The 20,918-nt window shown below is 42.7% G+C and overlaps 1 protein-coding gene across 5 annotated transcripts in view; it reads left to right on the top strand.

Moving 5' to 3' along the window:
- Nucleotides 1–16,694, top strand: part of GPR1 (G protein-coupled receptor 1) — a 48,480-nt gene extending 31,786 nt beyond the window's left edge. For 4 of the 5 annotated variants that reach the window (XM_010352654.1, XM_010352653.1, XM_010352651.1 and 1 more), the window contains one exon: nucleotides 14,757–16,694. In XM_010352654.1, the coding sequence (XP_010350956.1) occupies nucleotides 14,785–15,852 (1,068 nt within the window). In that variant the 5' untranslated portion in view covers nucleotides 14,757–14,784 and the 3' untranslated portion in view covers nucleotides 15,853–16,694. Of the gene's footprint in view, nucleotides 1–13,959; nucleotides 14,063–14,756 lie in introns of all 5 variants that reach the window. The other variant, XM_030916621.1, reaches the window with a different exon arrangement.
- Nucleotides 16,695–20,918: the final 4,224 nt, after the last annotated feature.

Genomic DNA, 20,918 nt, shown 5'->3' with positions numbered 1-20,918 from the left:
ATCTGTACTAAACATGCCCAGGCTTTTCTTTTCTTATTGTCATTCCCTAAACAATACAACAACTATTTCATAGCATTTATACTGTATTAGGTGCTATGAGTAATCTAAAGAGGATTTAAAGTATATGGGATGATGTGCATAGGTTTTTTTTTTTCCTAGTTTATAAACCGAAACAAGTGGTAACTTCTTCCCAGACTTTATCTCAAGTCTTAGAAAGAATCACAATGTAACAATGTAATGTTTGAAAGTCTTGATCATATATAGAAATTTCCAAATTAGTACAGTTATCCTTCAGTATCCACAGGAGACTCATTTCAGGACCTCCCATGCATACCAAAATCCAAGAATGTTCAAGTCCCTGGTATAAAATAGTATACTATCTTCTCACCCTTTTCATTAAGTAACTCAAAGAAGTCCCACTCTCTCTCTCTCCTTCCCTTTTATTCTCCACTGCTTTTAAAAGTCCTAAGCTAAATCTTGTAGATAATGATCAATACCTACAATTATTGAGCATGCTTTGTGTGCCAGGCACTGAGCTAACCACTTTTTAAGGATTTCCTCATGTGATCATTACGGCAACCCTATGAGTTAGGTGCTATTACTATTCCCATTTTACAAGGGAGGAAACAGGTTTCTTGGTAGCAGGTGATTTGTCCATGATCCCACAGCCAGAAACAGGAAGAACTGGGATTTGAGAGCGGGCAGCCTAATTCTACAACCCATAGACTGTGATAGTGCCTGATATTTACATTATACATGTGTGTTAATGATCTTAAAGTCTTGCAAAGGAATTAAGCCTAAAAGTTTCTTCATAACCTAAGGATAATCATTCACCCCCAGCAATCAACAGAGCCATACAGATTGTACAAGTTAGAACACTAATTTCTGGGTGGAGCATTAAAACAACAGGTACATAAGTGGGCGTTGACTTCCCGTACATGTGCTGTGTTCTCTTTTTCAAACTGTCAAAGTGAAGCATGGGGGCTGACACGCGGATGAGGCTGCAAATGCCTTTTATGACAAGAATTCGATCCCAGCATCATGAAAATAAGTATTATTAATTTCCATTTGATTCAATTATTCTTTGAAAAGGAAAAACTTTCTCTCTCCTAATCTCACTGCCTTTAAAACTGATAAAACATTTGTATGCCTAAAATTAGCTCGCTTTTCTGTTCAAGGTTTTCAATGCCAACTCAAGAAAAACGTTATTGTGAAGATTATTCGCAATTCATCTAAGCTTCCTGAAAGATTCTATTCATTTCTCAAATCAGTGTCTTTCAAATACATCTCCCTCATCTCAATTCTCTCACTGTGTAAGCCCCTTCCATCTTTGACTTCCATTGTGGTAATAGGCTCCTGAATGATTGTCTTACTTCCATTCAAATTCTTTTCCAAACCATCTTGCAAACTGCTACCAGATGATCTTTACAAAAACAAATATTCTGTCACGTCGCTCCCTGCTACAAACATTTTTACGTGCTTTGGGAGCAATGGAATAAAATCCAAACCCTTAAGCATGACATTCAAAGGCCTTTGTCATCAGAACACTCCCATTGATGTTATCCCTTCTCGAGCCAAATCAAAATACTTTCATTCTTCCTAATATACCAAAGAATATTGTCATTTGTCTTAACGCCTGGCATTAAGTAATAATGACACAGGAGCTACAGCTAGGCAAGCTGCGTCTCTATTACAGGATAAGCTATGCCAGGGTTTGGGGTGTGAGGGTTATTCTACCACCTCCCAACTGGCAGCAGTGACAATATCACCACCCAACCTTCAATTTCCGTCTAACCTCCCTTTCCTTCCCTTGGGTGAATAAACAGGGTCTCTTTTTAAAATGTTATTGTGCCTCAACGCCTTCCAAGCAGAGATCGTTCATCTGAATGGCAACAAAATACTCTACTGATGCCAAACATCTTGAGTACATTCTGGGGTGTAGTATAGTTTACGTTTGACAGTGGAAAATACTCAGCAATGTCCCAAATACCACCTCCCCAGGGCAAAACACACATATACATGTTTCAAAAAATTTTTCTTCCCTAAGAAGACAGCCCTTGAAAAATAGCTTGCTGACCATATGTTTGATAGGTCATGGATCTATGGTTTTCACTGGAGAATTTCTCTCTTGAGTCCATCAATTCTTTCTATTCATTCTTTTTTTTCTTTTTTTTTTAAATGAAGTCTCACTCTATTGCCCAGGCTGGAGTGCAGTGGCACCATCTTGGCTCACTGCAACCTCCACCTCCTGAGTTCAAGAAATTCTCCTCCCTCAGTCTCCTGAGTAGCTGGGACAGGCACACACCACCACACCTGGCTAATTTTTGTATCTTTAGTAGAGACAGGGTTTCACCATGTTGGCCAGGCTGGTCTTGAACTCCTGACTCAAGTGATCCGCCTGCCTCAGCCTCTCAAAGTGCTGGGATTATGGGCGTGAGCCACTGCTCCCTGCCTTTTCTATTCCTTCCTGTTATCTAGTCAGAAGCAAAATACATGTTCCCCCAATGGCCGCTGTGGTGTTAACAGGAGACATACTCAGAGCTTGAGTTCTTTTTACCAGAGTGTGTGGAGAACCCTACACAGGCAACCTACATAGACAAAGTTCACAATATCAAGTCCTTCTCTCTGTTCAAACCAGCTTAGAGCCTAAACTGCCTTAAGATTCTGTGAGGTGTACGTTTTTTGCAGTGGTCCATGAAAACCCATCTAACTCAACAATACAGAACAAAATTAAACCTCTCTTCATTCACCAAATGTTCTGCCAGAAGGAATCTTTGTGTTTTGTCAAGGTAGATGAACAAAATGTTTCCCTCTACAGCCAAGCCTTGTTTAAAGCCACACTTAAAAGTTTAATGTTACACACTCCTACCAGGTGTCCTTCCCCAAAATCATCTGGATTTTATAGACTGTTTATTATTACACTTTCTGCCAGACCTCTTGCAGTAAAATTTATTTATTTAGAAAAGAGTTTCAGCTTTGCCATCTATTAAATCTGAATAGATCAGACACCAGATTGTTTAATTCAGTAGGTAGTTCTATACTCCACAAGCACACGATTTGCCATTTGAATATCTAGGTAGAAGTAACCCAGGAATGTGATAACGTGGGTCCTCGAAGCAGCTGAATCCCTGCAGTAAATATGTCCCTTCACTTTCTATGGAACTTAAACCAGAGACTTTATGGAGGTTCTCTGAACTTTGCTTCACACCAAGCATTTTTCACACACTTCTAATAGACTTGGGTGGCCCTACATATATCCCTGTTCACAGTACACCTTGGTGGTTAAGTGGCTACACAAACTTTTCATGATCATAGAGACCTTTATTAGTCTTTATTTCAGTCAGAATTATTTATGTGCCTTTCAGCAGCAACTATGGTTTAAGACAAATACAGTAGCTATTTCCTCTTTTCTGTCAAGTTGAAAAGCCTCATCCTGGCATTGTTATTGTGCTCTTCCAAACTGAGAAAACTACATGGACATCTCAATGGAAAGTCACTGCCCACCAAGACCACTTGATCCTGCCTGTTTAATGATCCTCTTTATTTTAAACCTGGATTTAAAGACCTAATGCTGCCGGGTGTGGTGGCTCACACCTGTAATCCCAGCACTTTGGGAGGTCAAAGGGGGTGGAGCACTTGAGGTCAGGAGTTCAAGGCCAGCCTGTCCAACATGGCAAAACCCTGTCTCTACTAAAAATACAAAAATTAGCCAGGTGTGGTGGCACATGCCTGTAATCCCAGCTACTTGGGAGGCTGAGGCACAAAAATCACTTGATTTTTCACACTTGATTCTCGAGTGAGAATTGCTTAAATCTGGGAGGTGGAGGTTGCAGTGAGCCGAGACTGCACCACTCCACTCCAGCCTGAATGACAGAAAGAGACTCTGTCTCAAAAATAAAAAAAAAAAGAGACCTAATATCCACCTATTATGTGTCTTCATTTCTGATTACTGCCCACCACAGCTTCTTTCTATCGCCCAGACATCCCTCCTATTTACCTCTGATCCTTCATTCACATCCTCCCATCAGCCCTCAAAAACTATTTGTATATATGCATATGTATATGTGTGTGCATGTATATATGTATATCTTCACACGGCTAAATTGAGGAAATATGTCCCCCATTTTCTTTTTGTGTCTCTTTTTGTCCTTTCTCTCTTATCCCACCAAAAATAAACAGGAAACTACAACACGACATGATTGATTATACAGTGTAATACCACTTTTTAATAATTTAAAGAAACATCTCTATAGGCCCTTAAATTTAAGTTGGCAGAAATGCTCAAGGTAGTAAGCTTTCTTTGTAAACACATTTTTCCTTTGAAAGCACCGATATTCCTTTGAGATCGCATTATTACACAGTTCATTTTCACCCTCTAATCTCCACAGATTGGGTCTGTCAATTCCTACCTGTAAGCTGTGCTCTGCCCCAAAGTTGCACTCAACCATGTTTCTAGTTCAAAGTATAACTTAGCAGACACCTCACCCACTTCTACTTCATTCTTTTTTTTTTTTTATTTTTTGAGATGGAGTCTCATTCTGTTGACAGACTGGAGTGCCGTGGTGTGATCTCAGCTCACTGCAACCTCCGCCTTACTGCACCTGGCTAATTTTTGTGTTTTTAGTAGAGACGGGGTTTTGCCATGTTGGCCAACCTGGTCTCGAACTCCTGACTTCAAGTGATCTGCCCGTCTTGGCCTCCCAAAGTGCTGAGATTACAGGCATGAGCCACCAGGCTTGGCCTTCATTCTCTTTTCTGGAAAAAAATGTATTCTTATTTTCATAGAGGCAGGGTCTTCACTATGTTGCCCAGGCTGGTCTTGAACTCCTGGGCTCAAGCAGTGCCCTTGCCTCAGCCTCCAAAAGTGCTGGGATTACAGGTGTGGGCCCCTGTGCCTGGCCTACTTCATTCTCTAATCAGGGTAACTGGGTTACTGCCTAGTGAGCTATGATTCTGCCACTGCTCTCCAGTCTGGGTGACAGAGCAAAACCCCTGTCTTTAAAAAAAAAAAAAAAAAAAAAAAAAAAGGCAGCAGAAAAAAAGGCAGCAGAGTCTTACCAGCAGCACCTCTTTAACCCACCATAGTCAACTGCAAAACCTCCTTCATGTTAAGTCTTCATGGCTAAAAAGGGGATTTCCTAAATACCTCCCTAACCATTGCTGGGGTAAGAGTTCCTCCTCCTAAGGCCAGCTGCTTTCCCTTTCTGTCCCCTCTAAAGGAAGCTCCCCTCTGCCTCCTCCAGTGAGCTTCTAAAGCCATAACCATTGTGAGAAATAGCTCCTACCTCGAAGACTTCTTTTTTTTTTTTTTTTTTTTTTTTTGAGACGGAGTCTCGCTCTGTCACCCAGGTTCACGCCATTCTCCTGCCTCAGCCTCCCGAGTAGCTGGGACTACAGGCGCCCGCCAGGTCGCCCGGCTAGTTTTTTGTATTTTAAGTAGAGACGGGGTTTCACCATGTTAGCCAGGATGGTCTTGATCTCCTGACCTCGTGATCCGCCCGTCTCGGTCTCCCAAAGTGCTGGGATTACAGGCTTGAGCCACCGCGCCCGGCCAGAAGACTTCTTATAACATCTTGTCACAGGAGGTGAGCACTGCCAGGGCTCCAACCACAGTGCTCAAAGGTAGGGCCTAGAGAAGTTATATTAGTTAGGATACAGGTTCAGCTGCTTTAACAAAAACCCATTCCAGCCGGATGCGGTGGCTAAGGCCTGTAATCCCAGCACTTTGGGAGGCTGAGATGGGCGGATCATGAGGTCAGGAGATTGAGACCATCCTAGCTTACACAGTGAAACCCTGTCTCTACTAAAAATATAAAAAATTAGGTGGGCGTGGTAGTGGGCACCTGTAGTCCCAGCTACTCGGGAGGCTGAGACAGGAGAATGGAGTGAACCCGGGAGGCGGAGCTTGCAGTGAGCCGAGATCGTGCCACTGTACTCCAGCCTGGGTGACAGTGTGAGACCCCGTTAAAAAAAAAAAAAAGCCCATTCCACAGACCCACTCAGTTTTGTAAGACAAAAATAAATAGCCCAAAAGGATTCCAGGAGAATATTTTCACTTAGTAATCCAAAGGAAGTGGTCCAGAAAAGTAGGGCAGCTCTGTTCCATGAGGTCACCCAGGGGCCCAAACTTCTATTAATGAAAAACCATGTTTTCTTCATTTATATGGTGCAAGGTGGCTCATCACTGCATCTGTATTCTACTCCACGAGAAGAGGAGGAAAGGGGATGTAGAAGTCCTTGGACTCTGGTACAGAAGGCTCCAATGTCTGGGGTTATATTTGACTTCAAGAAAACTGTTGGTTCTCTCTTCAAAATATACCTAGAATCTAATCATTTCCCATCACCTTCACTGCTACCACCTATTCCAAGCCACTGTCATCTCTGGCCAGGATTATTGCAATAATTTTCCATCTGGTCTGCCTATTTCTTACTTGTTTGCCCCACCATTGTACCTAACAGTCTATCCTCAACAGAGCGGAAAGAGGGATCTTTCTATAATAAAAATCAGATTGCTTTTTCCCTTTGCAAAAATCCTTCAAAGGCTGACAAGCATATCTATATGATGTAACCTCCTACATTCTTGTTGAATTTTTTCCTTCTCGTCTTCCTCTTGCTTGGTTTTCTCATTCTATCCTAGAGAGACTGGCATCCTTATTGCTTCTAGAATATGTTAGACACACTTCTGCCATAGCAAGAGTGCCTGGAACACTCTTGCTGGAAATATCCAAGACTAATTCCCTCACCTCCATCAAGCCTTTGCTGTTATTTTCTCAATGAGTCCTTCTCAGACCACCATATTGAAAATTAAAACCAGGCTGGGTGCAGTGGCTCAAGCCTGTAATCCTAGCATTTGGGATGCTGAGATAGGCAGATCACTTGAAGTCAGCAGTTTGAGACGAGCCTGGCCAACATGGTGAAACCCCATCTGTACTAAAAATATGAAAATTAGCTGGCTGTGGTGGCTCATGCCTGTAATCTCAGCTACTTGGAGGCCGAGGCAGGAGAATCACTGGAACCCAGGATGCGAAGGCTGCAGTGAGTCGAGATCATGCCACTGCACTCCAGCCTAGGCAACAGAGCAAGACTCTGTCTTAAAGAAAAGAAAGAAAGAAAGTTAAAACCACCTTCTATTCCCTTTATCCTGTTCAATTTTTTCATCTTTCTATAGCACTTACTGTATTTTAATATACTATGTAATTTTAATTACTTTTTTTAACTATCTATCCCTACCTGGTAAATATAAAATCTAAGAGGGAAGAAATAGTTGTCTTATTTAGTGAAGTATCTCAGTCAGGTAGAGTAGTGCCTGAACAATGTGAGCACACCAAATATTGACTGAATGAATGAGTGATCAGGATTCAAAAATGGTGGTTGCCACTCCTGAGTTAGTCTTATGGGTTGTATGGTAACCCTCCTCCCCCACCAAAAAAAGATATGTTGAAGTCCTAACCCCCATTACCTCAGACTGTGACCTTATAGGTTGGGCGCAGTGGCTCATGCCTGTAATCCCAGCACTTTGGGGGGCTGAGGCAGCCAGATCACGAGGTCAGGAGTTCGAGACCAGCGTGGCCAATATAGTGAAACCCCGTCTCTACTAAAAATATAAAAATTAGCCAGATGTGGTGGCACACACCTGTAGTCCCAGCTACTCAGGAGGCTGAGACAGGAGAATCACTTGAACCCAGGAGACGGAGGTTGCAGTGAGCCGAGATCATGCCACTGCACTCCAGCTTAGGCAACAAGAGCGAAACCCTGTCTAAAAAAATAAAAAATAAAAAAATATGTAAAAATTTAAAAAAGAGAGAGAGAAATGGGGTCTTTACAGAGGCAATAGAATAGAAAATAGAATGAGGTAAGGGTGGGCCCTAATCCAAAATGACTGCTGTCTTTATATAAAGGGGAAATTTAGACACAGAGTCACACAGGGAGAATGCTATGTGAAGATGTAGGCAGAGATCAGTGTAACACGTGTACAGGCCAAGGAAAGCCAATGTTTGCCAGCAAACCACAAGAAGCTAGGCAAGAGGCATGGAAAAGATTTTCCAGGATAGCCCTCAGAAGGAAATAACCTTGATTTCAGACTTAGCCTCCAGACTGTGAGACAATACATTTCTGTTGTCTTAGGCCAAGCAGTTTCTGGTGCTTTGTTACTGCAGCCCTAGGAAATGAATACATTTAGTCTCTAGATATTTGGAAAGGTCTAAATGAGGTCTGGAAACTTACTTAGATCGGGAAGTAACTGAAAACTGTAAAGCAATAGCCAAACATAGTATAATAGGTAAACAAGAGTATGTCTTCAAAAGTTAATTGTGTCCACTCAAGGACTCAGTAGGACAGTTGCTAAGTTCTGCCGTCTCTCTTTTCTCCACTCTATCCCTACGCCTCACCATCACCATCACACAAAAACATCTGCTGTAATTCTTAGGGGATTTCCTAAGCACCTGTTTCCCATAAAAGATTCAGGTGAGCATCAACCAGCTGTTCTTGAAGCTTTTTCTCCAAGCCTGAACTACACCTTAAATCTAATGTATTCATCTGCTTCCTGGAAGATTAGAACCTCTCTGGTGCAGGGCTTTCTGTTTGAAGGTGTTCTGTTCAGATAGATCACTCATCCTCAAGGCATACGCACACACATGTAAACATACCACTATCCCACCCTCCAACCCCCTTCCCCAACAGAATGCAGAAGAAGATGGTTGCCTTCAACAGGCCCTGAGATGATCACACTGTCCCAGCAGGGCAGTAATGACATTGGAAGGGGAAGCTCCTGACTTTTGGTGAGGATAGTGGTTAGAAGCTATTAGGGGTCTTCCATGGGCTTTTCTTTTTTGGGGGAATGAGATTCTGTTTAGGGTTTTATAAGGTGATTCAGACCACCCCATAGGCCATATGGCTTCTGAATTGCTAATAGCCTAAAGGAACAGATCATAGGCACCTGGAAGGTAAGGATGTCCTAGTACACAGAAAAGACAAAGTTTTAGACTAAGCTGGCAAGGATCTGACACTGGGGAGAGTCAGTCACCAGAAGGAGTGAGTGAGAGGGCAGAGCGAGATCCCAGGCCTGAAAGAACGGGGCACCACCATAGGAGCCAATTCTTGCTCACTGGAGTGGGACCCGCGAAGGAAGGGATTTGGTGTTGAGGAATAAGCCAAGATTCTGGTGATAGAACTGTGGGTTGGCCGGGCATGGTGGCTCACTCCTGTAATCCCAGCACTTTGGGAGGCCGAGGCGGGTGGATCACGAGGTCAGGAGTTCAAGACCAGCCTGGCCAAGATGGTGAAACTCTGTCTCTACTAAAAATACAAAAAAAAAAAAAAATTAGCCAGGCATGGTGGCAGTTGTAATCCCAACTACTCGGGAGGCTGAGGCAGGAGAATCGCTTGAACTTGGGGGGCAATGGTTGCAGTGAGCCCAGATCACGCCACTGTACTCCAGCTTAGGCGACAGAGTGAGACTCCATCTCAAAAAAAAAAAACTGGAACTGTGGGTCAAGGTTAGAGAGAGTCTGGCAGTGACACTGACATAGGGGTGAACTCACAAAATCTCACTTAAAGTTTTAAAATTATCTTTGGTTTGGAATGGGAGCCAATCATTTATTAAGCATCTGTTAATCACCTGTGATATATTAAGATCTACAAGGCACTGGGGGTACAGCAATGACAGTCCTTATTCTCAAAGAGTTCACATTCTATTAGGGGAGAAATTAAAAATAAATTAATGACAACATAATGTGTTAAGTGTGATAAGACAAGTATGACAGAAGAGGGGAATGCTGTGGTGGTTAAAAGCTCAGGCCATGGGTCCAACAGATCTGACTTTAGATCCTGACTCTGCAATTGCAGGTTGTGTGATCTTGAGTAAGTTACTAAGCTGCTATAAGCTTCAGTGTTGTTTCTTATAAATGAGACCAATAATAGTACAGTTGACCCTTGAACAACATGGGTTTCAACTGTGCAGATTCACTTAGGCATAGATTTACTTCCCTCGGCCCCTACCACCCCGAGACAGCAAGACCCACCCATCTTCTTCCTCATCTGCAACCTATTGTTGTGAAGATGATGAGGATGAAGCCCTTTATAATGGTCTACTTGCACTTAATGACTAGTAAATACATGTTTTCTTCCTTGTGATTTCCCTTTTTTTTTTTTTTTTTTTTTTTTAATTGAGATGGAGTTTTGCTCTTGTTGCCCAGGCTGGAGTGCAATGGTACGATCTCGGCTCCCTACAACCTCCACCTCCCAGGTTCAAGCAATTCTCCTGTCTCAGCCTCCCGAGCAGCTGGGATTACAGGCATGTACCACCATACCTAGCTAATTTTGTATGTTTAGTAGAGACTGGGTTTCATCATGTTGGTTAGGCTAGTCTCGAGCTTCTGACCTCAGGTGATCCACCCACCTCGGCCTTCCAAAGTGCTGGGATTATAGGCAAGAGCCACTGCTCTCAGCCCCTTATGATTTCCTAATAACATTTCCTTTTCTCTAGCTTACTTTGTTCCAAGAACATAAAACATACAAAATATGTGTTGATGCTTTATGTCATTAGTAAGGCTTTTGATCAACAGAAGGCTGTTAATAGTTAAGTTTTGGGGGAGTCAAAAGTTATATGCAAGCCAAGTTTGGTGGTGTGTTCCTGTAGTCTCAGCTACTGAGGAGGCTGAGTCAGGAAGAACCCTTGAGCTCAGGAATTTGAGTCCAGCCTGGCCAACATAGTGATACTCGTTTCTAAAAAAAAGAAATAGGGCCAGGCGTGGTGGCTCACGCCTGTAATTCCAGCACTTTGGGAGGCTGAGATGGGCAGATTACTTGAGGTCAGGAGATCAAGACCAGCTTGGCCAACATGGTGAAACCCTGTCTCTACTAAAAATACAAAAATTAGTCAGGCATGGTGGCACAAGCCTTTAGTCTCAGCTACTTGGGAGGCTGAGGGAGGAGAATCTCTTGAACCCAGGAGGCAGAAGTTGCAGTAAGCCAAGATCGCACCACTGCACTCCAGTCTGGGCAACAGAGCGAGAGAGTTGGTTTCAGTAATAATAATAATAATAATAATAATAATAATAATAATAATAATAAGGCCAGGCATGGCGGCTCATGCCTATAATCCCAACACTTTGGGAGGCCAAGGTGGGCAGATCACCTGAGGTCAGGAGTTCAAGACCAGCCTGGCCAAGAAGGTGAAACCCCATCTGTATTATAAATATAAAAATTAGTAAGGCATGGTGGCGGACATCTGTAATCCCAGCTACTAGGGAGGCTGAGGCAGGCGAATCACTTGAACCCAGGAGGTGGAGGTTACAGTGAGCCGAGATTGCGCCACTGCACTCCAGCTTGGGCAACAGGACTTATTATTATAGGCTGGGCACAGTGACTCACTTCTATAATTCCAGCACTTTGGGAGGCTAAGGCAAGAGAATCACTTAAGGCCAAGAGTTCAAGACCAGCCCGGGCAACATAACAAGACCCCATCTCTACAAAAATAAAAATATCAGCCAGACATGGTGGTGTACTTCTGTAGTCCCAGCTACTTGGGAGATTGAGGTGGGAGAATCACTTGAGCCTCAGAGTTTGAGGCTGCACTGAGCTATGATTGTGTCCCTGCACTCTGACCTGGGTGACAGCGGGAGACTATGTCTCAATAACGATGAAAAGCTTTATGTAGATTTTTTTACTGTGCGTGGGGTCAGTGCCTCTAGGCACCCCCCATGTTTTTCAAGGGTCACCTGTAGTTACCTACAATGTAAGATCTTTTTTTTTTAAGAGACGGTTTCTCACTTTTCGCCCAGGCTTGTCTCAAACTCCTAGGCTCAAGCAATCCTCCTGCCTTAGCCTCCCAAAGCACTGGGATTACAAGTGTATGTAAGATTCTTATGAGGATCAAATTAGATCATGTATGTCTGGCATCTAGTAAATTCGCAATAACATTGACTATTATTTTATTGTAAATTATTTTAATAATAATAATAATTATTATTATTATCTGCAGGAATGTAAGTCAGAAAATTTTCTAAGAAAGGTGGCATTTGAATTGAATATTGAAGAACAAAAAGTTGCTGGGTTAGGGTTGGGAGGAAGGGAATAAATTGCTTTTGTTTTTTAATTATGTCCTGCTAGATTTCTCAGAACATTTTAGGTAGGATGATGAATTCAGTGATAGTCAAATTGAATTTGAGATGACTGTGAGCAACACAGGATGTTTTGACCTCTTTATACTATAATCTAAAATTTTACATATTTGCCTCATGTATGATTGTAGCTCCACGAAATGAATATAACTATTAATCTTTTTTTCTGCTTGATCTTCAATACTACAGATATAAATAGCACAAAATAAAATGGAAGAAGACAGAGGTGCACACAGTACACTTTTGTGCTGATTGAAAAACTGACATTCAAGTCTTCTTAACCCAGAAAACTGGCCTTGATGAGAAAAAAGGCAGAGGGGCCAGGCGGGGTGGCTTATTACTGTAATCCCAGCACTTTGGGAGGCCGAGGTGGGTGGATCACGAGGTCAAGAGATTGAGACCATCCTGGACAACATGGTGAAACCTTGTCTCTACTAAAAATACCTGGAGGCGGAGGCAGGAGAATTGCTTGAACCCGGGAGGTGGAGGTTGCAATGAGCCGAGATGGCATCACTGCACTCCAGCCTGGCAACAAGCAAGACTCCGTCTCAAAAAAAAAAAAAAAAAAGGCTGGGTGCAGTGGCTCATGCCTATAATCTCAGTACTTTGAGAGGCAGAGGCGGGCGAATCACCTGAAGTTGGGAGTTCGACACCAGCCTGACCAACATGGAGAAACTGCGTCTCTACTAAAAATACAAAAATTAGCCGGACATGGTGGCACATGCCTGTAATTCCAGCTACTAAGGAGGCTGAGGCAGGAAAATTGCTTGAACCTGGGAGGCGAGGTTGAGGTGAGCCAAGATCACGCCATTGCACTCCAGCTTGGTCAACAAGAGCAAAACTCCGTCTCAAAAAAAAAAAAAAAAAAGGGCAGGGCGGTGGGCACAAAATAAAACTTACTTTGGTAGAAATTCTAAGAGACAAAATTTGGTATGGGCAAAAATTAAAGTAAAACTGATTAATAAATACAATCTTTGGCCAGACACTCTGGCTTACACCTGTAATCCCAGCACTTTGGGAGGCTGAGATGGGTGGATCACTTGAAATCAGGAGTTTGAGACCTGCCTGGTCAACATAGTGAAACCCTGTCTCTACTAAAAATACAAAAATTAGCCAGGGATGGTAGCAGGCATCTGTAATCCCAACTACTCAGGAGGCTGAAGCAGGAGAATTGCTTGAGCCCAGGAAGCAGAGGCTATAGTGAGCCGAGATCACGCCATGCACTCCAGCCTCGGTAACAGGAGGTTGTCCCAAAAACAAAAAAACAAAAAAACAGGAGGCTGTCTCAAAAAAAAAAAAATCTAATATTTGTCATAAATTATTATAGAAAAGAATTAATAAGGTAAAAATTTAAATAAAACTTAATTGCAGTATGTAGGAAATTAATATAGAAATTAAGTGGTCATAATCAAATTTACTCCAAAAGTCACCTTTTGGATGAGAAGCCATCTATATTGATATAATTCTGATTACTATGTTTGCTTTCATAAACATGGACTCAAAACATCCTTGGATGCAAAATCTCAGGTCAAAATCTCCAGTGACCTGCAGGTGCATTGATCTAGGAAGTAGTTGGAACTCTTTATCTAGAGTTTAAGTAGTCAGGGCAACAACAAATCCAGATTTTTCAGGAAAATTTTTTGTTTTGAGGTGGGGTCCTGCTCTGTTGCCCAGGCTGGAGTGCAGTGGCTTGATCATAGCTCACTGCAGCCTCAAACTCCTGGGCTCATGCAATCATCTTGCCTCAGCCTCCTGAGTTGGGACTACAGTATGAGCCACCAGACGTGGCTATTTAAAAAAAATTTTTTTTGTAGAGACAGGTTTTTGCTATGTTTTCCAGGCTGGTCTCAAGTGATCTCCCTGCCTCAGCCTCCCAAAGTGCTGGGATTACAGGTGTGAGCCGCTGTGCCTGGCTGAAATACAGATTGTGAAGTTATCACTCTGTAAGTATTAATCTGTTTTCTTTTGCATTTGTCATAAAATCATAATGCATATAGGAATCTAATAAATGCTTGTTGAATGTTAGATTCTCTCTAGTCAGCCCTACAAGCATTACAAACAGAAGAATTATAACTGTAGTCTGTCATTTTAATTTACCAATTACTAAATAATTTACAGAAATGAACTCTCATGCTGGGAGAATGATAATCAGAGTGAAACTGAGACTCACCAAGACTTGAACATATGGAGTATAACCACAAGTCCTATCAAAAAATATAGTGTGTTTGCTGGGCATAGTTGCTCATGCCTGTAATCCCAGCATTTTGGGAGGCTGAGGTAGGAGGATCACTTGAGCCCAGGAGTTCAAGACCAGCCTGGGGAACATAGTGAGACCTTGTCTCTAAAAAAATTCAAAAATTGGCTGGGCATGGTCGTGAGCACCTGTGGTCCTAGTTACTGGGGAAGCTGAGGTAGGAGGCACTTGAGCCTAGGAGGTCAAGGCTGCAGTGAGCCAAAATCATGCCATTGCACTCCAGCTTGGGCAACAGAGTGAGACCCTGTCTCAAAAAAAAGAAAAAAAATACTATGTCTAGTCCATAACTTGAAATATTTTTATCTTCATGTTCCTTATCATTCACTACCTTTTATTTTCCTTTAAAAAATTTTTTTTCTTTCTTTTTAAATTTGCTTCTACAGATTTCTTCATTCTCCATTTAGCAAGGTCATGGAAGATTTGGAGGAAACATTATTTGAAGAATTTGAAAACTATTCCTATGCCCTAGACTATTACTCTCTGGAGTCTGATTTGGAGGAAAAAGTCCAGCTGGGAGTTGTTCACTGGGTCTCCCTGGTGTTATATTGTTTATCTTTTGTTCTGGGAATTCCAGGAAATGCCATTGTTATTTGGTTCACGGGGTTCAAGTGGAAGAAGACAGTCACCACTCTGTGGTTCCTCAATCTAGCCATTGCAGATTTCATTTTTCTTCTCTTCCTGCCCCTGTACATCTCATATGTGGTCATGAATTTCCACTGGCCCTTTGGCATCTGGCTGTGCAAAGCCAATTCCTTCACTGCCCAGTTGAACATGTTTGCCAGTGTTTTTTTCCTGACGGTAATCAGCCTGGACCACTATATCCACTTGATCCATCCTGTCTTATCTCATCGGCATCGAACCCTCAAGAACTCTCTGATTGTCATTATATTCATCTGGCTTTTGGCATCTCTAATTGGCGGTCCCGCCCTATACTTCCGGGACACTGTGGAGTTCAATAATCATACTCTTTGCTATAACAATTTTCAGAAGCATGATCCTGACCTCACTTTGATCAGGCACCATGTTCTGACCTGGGTGAAATTTATTGTTGGCTATCTCTTCCCTTTGCTAACAATGAGTATTTGCTACTTGTGTCTCATCTTCAAGGTGAAGAAGCGAAGCATCCTGATTTCCAGTAGGCATTTCTGGACAATTCTGGTTGTGGTTGTGGCCTTTGTGGTTTGCTGGACTCCTTATCACCTGTTTAGCATTTGGGAGCTCACCATTCACCACAATAGCTATTCCCACCACGTGATGCAGGCTGGAATCCCTCTCTCCACTGGTTTGGCATTCCTCAATAGTTGCTTGAACCCCATCCTTTATGTCCTAATTAGTAAGAAGTTCCAAGCTCGCTTCCGGTCCTCAGTTGCTGAGATACTCAAGTACACACTGTGGGAAGTCGGCTGTTCTGGCACAGTGAGTGAACAGCTCAGGAACTCAGAAACCAAGAATCTGTGTCTCCTGGAAACAGCCCAATAAGTTATTACTTTTCCACAAATCAGTATATGGCTTTTTATGTGGGTCCTCTGACTGATGCTTTCAGATTAAAATTGTTTCCAAGATAGAGAGCTGACTCTACTTTTATTGTTATTGTTTCTGGTGACTATATAGGCATCACATTTTTGTGTGGATATGAAACTTAGGAAGGATCCTCTTGATTCCTTGTGATGTGGCAATAAAAATTTTTTAAAAACTGAAAATACTTAGGAAGGATCCACATAATATTTTCTGCAACTTAAATGAAATGCATCATTCTTGCTAATTATACCATGGTGAATTAATCACTTTTGAAGCAATATCAGTTATTTTTTAAATAATAACTTTTCTAAAGCCTTAAGTCTTAATACTGAATATATGATTGGCTGGGCACGGTGGCTCACACCTGTAATCTCAGCACTTTGGGAGGCCAAGGCGGGCAGATCACCTGAGGTTGGGAGTTTGAGACCAGCCTGACCAACATGGAGAAACCCCGTCTCTACTAAAAATACAAAATTAGCCGGTCATGGTGGCACATGCCTGTAATCCCAGCTACTCAGGAGGCTGAGGCAGGAGAATCACTTGAACCTGGGAGACAGAGGTTGTGGTCAGCTGATATCATACCACTGCACTCTAGCCTGGGCAACAAGAACAAAACTCTGTCTCAAAAATAAATAAATATATGATTAATTTTTAAAACATTACAATGTTTTCTTAAATTCATTTTAATTTTGTACAAATAACCTACTAGACACATTTTTAAAATGCAACATGTGTACTTAATTTCTTTATGTAATCTATGTATATACATTTATGAATTAAAGTAATTGTTGGTGATCTTAAAACATCTGTTTTAGTTAATGATTTGGAATTTTTTTCTTCTTTCTCCCTCTCTCTCTCTCTTTGTTTTTTATAGTAGGAACAGCCTTTATTGGTTGCGATGGGAAGTGGAAGAGGAGGGGATATGACAGCTCATGTTCCTGAGACGGTGTCCACAGATACTGTCGCTACACTCCAAAAACCCAGTTAACTAACGATGATTAATAAACTCCTCCCAACCCTAGTTCTTAAAACAATTTATACTTGTGATATTATTCTCACAATTCTGAGGGTCAGGAATTCAAAGAAGTCAGAAGGGAGGTTCATCTCTCTCTGCTTTGCAATATCTGGAGCATCAGCTGGACTGAGATGATGCAAATCACAGCTGGCAGCTGCCTAAGACATCCCCTTCACTCCCTCCCTCTCCCCTTCTGACATAGCTATTCCACCATGGCACTTCAGGGTAGCCAGGCTTCTTATGTGGCAATTCAGGGCTCCAAGAGGCCAAGGTGGACATTTCTAGTCCTCTTAAAGGCTATGACTGGTACAGGTACAGTATTACTTCTACTGTATTGTATTGGTCAAAGCAGGCATAGACCATCTCAGGTTTAAGAGGAAGAGACACAGATCCCCACCTCTCAACAGGAAGAATGTCAAAAAAAAAAAAAAAAAAAATTGCACTCATCTTTAATCCTCTACAGTATCATTATAAACAGAAATGCTTTCAGAAAATTCTGTGTATCAGGTACCTACCAATGGTAGATTGAATAAAGAAAGTGTGGTACATCATGGACTACTACACAGCCATAAAAAAGAATGAAATCATGTCCTTTGCAGCAACATGGATGTAACTGGAGGCCATTACCCTAAGTAAATTAGTGCAGGAACAGAAAACCAAATACTGCATGTTCTCATTTGTAAGTGGGAGCTAAGGCTGGGCTTAGTGGCTAATGCCTGTAATCCCAGCACTTTGGGAGGCCGAGATGGGCGGATCACCTGAGGTCAGGAGTTCAAGACCAGGCTGGTCAACAAGGTGAAACCCCACCTCTACTAAAAATACAAAATTTAGCCAGGTGCTAATCCCAGCTACTCGGGAGGCTGAGGCAGGAGAATCACTTGAACCTAGGAGGCGGAGATTGCAGTGAACCGAGATCATGCCACTGCACTCCAGCCTGGGCAACAGAGTAAGATTCTGTCTCAAAAAAAAAAAAAAAAAAAAAAAAAAAGCTAGGTTCAGTGGCTCCCACTTGTAATTCCAGCACTTTGGGAGGCCGAGGGAGGGGAGATCACAAGATCAAGAATCAAGATCAGCCTGACCAACATGGTGAAACCCCGTCTCTACTAAAAATACAAAAATTAGCTGGGCGTGGTGGCATGTGCCTGTAATCCCAGCTACTCAGGAGGCTGAGGCAGAAGAATCACTTGAACCTGGGAAGTGGAGGTTGCAGTGAGCTGAGATCACACCACTGCACCAGAGTGAGACTCCAACTCAAACAACAAAACAAACAAACAAAAAACCTGTTGCGTACTGTGCTCACTACCAGGGTGACAGGATTCATACTTCAAACCTCAGCATCACACAATATTCCCATGTAACGAATCTGCACATGTACCCCCCTAACTAAAATAAAAGTTGAAATTTAAAAAAAAGGAAATGGGTATGTAAACGTGTATAAACTAAGTGTGTATATGAAAACACTGACATTAAGATGGTAAACAGATTAGTCTAATTTCAGAATGATTTCACAAAAATCATGGACATATTGATATATTTCCACCTTCTATTCCTATATTTATGTAGACACCACTGTAAGATCAATAAAGCATACCTTTAGGTCAGTGACCTCTTCATGGTGCAAATCTGTTGAATTTTAGACTATACATCCCTTCCAAATTACTTTTTCCCTAAAGTATATAAGCCCTGGGTCTTGGGGGTAATGGTGCAGGGATCCACCATCTTGTCTCACCACCATCCAAGACACAGATACGGCTTCTGTTCATAAGTCTCTATCAGATGTTTCTTTCTGAGAAACTGGATATGTCAGCCTCTTTAGCCTCTCAGCTTCCTCAGACTTTGATGGTTGGTCTGCATAGACCTGTACCGCGTGGAATGGGTTTAGAAAGTGAGATTAAACCTGCATTAAAAATCCTAAAATAAGGTAGAAAATATTAAGTGCCATAAGAGAGCCAAGGAGAAGTGCAGATTGTTCAGAGGAAAGAGATTGCATCCAACTGTGGAGGTGAAGAAACTGGAAATCTATATCCTTGTCTTTGAGGTTTCCCAAAGATCCACCTCTTATTCCAGTCGCTGCTAGAGTCTTTGTCTTGTCTGACTCTGCTATTCGCTACAAGTGTAAAAACATTTTTCAGTTTCTACAATTTCTCAATTTTCTTTTGAAAATTATGAAGGGAGCAGTCTTTTTGCCTGCCAGCGTCCACAGAGGATGTGGCTTGCTCCTCCTTAACTTCCACCATGATTGTGAGGCCTCCCCAGCTATGTGGAAATGTGAGTCCAATTCAATCTCTTTCTTTTGTAAATTGCCCAGTCTCAGGTATGTCTTTATCAGCAGCGCAAAAACAGACAAATACAGTAAATTGGCACCAGTAGAGTGGGTCACTGCTGAAAAGGTACCTGAAAATGTGGAAGCGACATTGGAACTGGGTAACAGGCAGGGGTTGGAAGAGTTTGGAGGGCTCAGAAGAAGATAGGAGGATGTGGGAAAGCTTGGAACTTCGTAGACACTTGTTGAATGGCTTTGACAAAAATGCTGATAGTGATATGAACAATAAGGTCCAGGCTGAGGTGGTCTCAGCTGGAGATGAGGAACTTGTTGGGAACTGTAGCAAAGATGACTATTGTTATGTTTTAGCAAAGAAACTGGTGGCATTTTGCCCCTGCCCTAGAGATTTGTGAAACTTTGAACCTGAGAGAGATGATTTAGGGTATCTGACTTGTAAAAGTCCGTTTTCAGGCTGCTGATAAACACATACCCATGACTGGGCAATTTACAAAAGAAAGAGATTTAATGGACTTTTAGTTCCACTTGACTGGGGAGGCCTCACAATCATGGTGGAAGGCGAAAGGCACGTCTCACATGGGGCAGATGAGAGAAGAGAGCTTGCACAGGGAAACTCCTTTTTAAAACCGTCAGGTCTTGTGAGACTTCCTTGCGATCGTGAGAATAGCACAGGAAAGACCTGCCCCATGATTCCATTACCTCCTATTGGGTCCCTCCCACAACACATGAAAATTCAAGATGAGATTTGGGTGGGGACACAGCCAAACCATATCATTCCACCCCTGGCCCCTCCCAAATCTCATGTCCTCACATTTCAAACCCAATCATGCCTTCCCAACAGTCCTCCAAAATCTCATTTGAGCATTAACTCAAAAGTCCACAGTCCAGGTCGGGCACAGTGGCTCACACCTGTAATCCCAGCACTTTGGGAGGCTGAGGTGGGTGGATCACCTGAGATCAGGAGTTCGAAACCAGCCTGACCAACATGGAGAAACCCCATCTCTACTACAAATACAAAATTAGCAGGGCATAGTGGCAATGTTCCAAAATGATCTCCTTTGACTCCATGTCTCACATCCAGGTCATGCTGATGCAAGAGGTAGTAGGTTACCATAGTCTTGGGCAGCTCCACCTCTGTGGCTTTGCAGGGTACAGCTTCCCTCCTGGCTGCCTTCATAGGCTGACATTGAGTGCCTGAAGCTTTTCCAGGCGGAGGGTGTAAGCTGTCAGTGGACCTACCATTCTGGGGTCTGGAGGACAATGGCCCTCTTCTCACAGCTCCACTAGGCGGCCTCAGTAGAAACTCTGTGTGGGGGCTCCCACTCCACATTTCCCTTCTGCACTACCCTGGCAGAGGTTCTCCATGAGAACCCTGCCCCTCTGCCTGGTTATCCAGGTGTTTCCATACATCTGAAATCTAGGCAGAGGTTCCCAAACTTCAATTCTTGATGTCTGTGTACTTGAAGGCTCAACACCATGTGGAAGCTGCCAAGGCTTGAGGCTTAAACCCTCTGAAGCCATGGCCCAAGCTCTACATTGGCCTCTTTCAGCCATGGCTGGAGCAGCTGGGACACAAGGCACCAAGTCCCTAGGCTGCACACAGCACGGGGACCCTGGGCCCATCCCACGAAACCACTTTTTCTTCCTAGGCCTCCAGGCTTGTGATGGGAGGGGCTGCCATGAAGACCTCTGATGTGCCCTGAAGACATTTTCCCTTTGTCTGTTGTCTTG

The sequence above is a fragment of the Rhinopithecus roxellana genome, chromosome 14, assembly GCF_007565055.1.
Source record: "Rhinopithecus roxellana isolate Shanxi Qingling chromosome 14, ASM756505v1, whole genome shotgun sequence".
NCBI classification, from domain to species: Eukaryota; Metazoa; Chordata; class Mammalia; order Primates; family Cercopithecidae; genus Rhinopithecus; species Rhinopithecus roxellana.
Note: the sequence above shows the minus strand (reverse complement) of the source record. Positions and strands in the feature narration are given on the sequence as shown.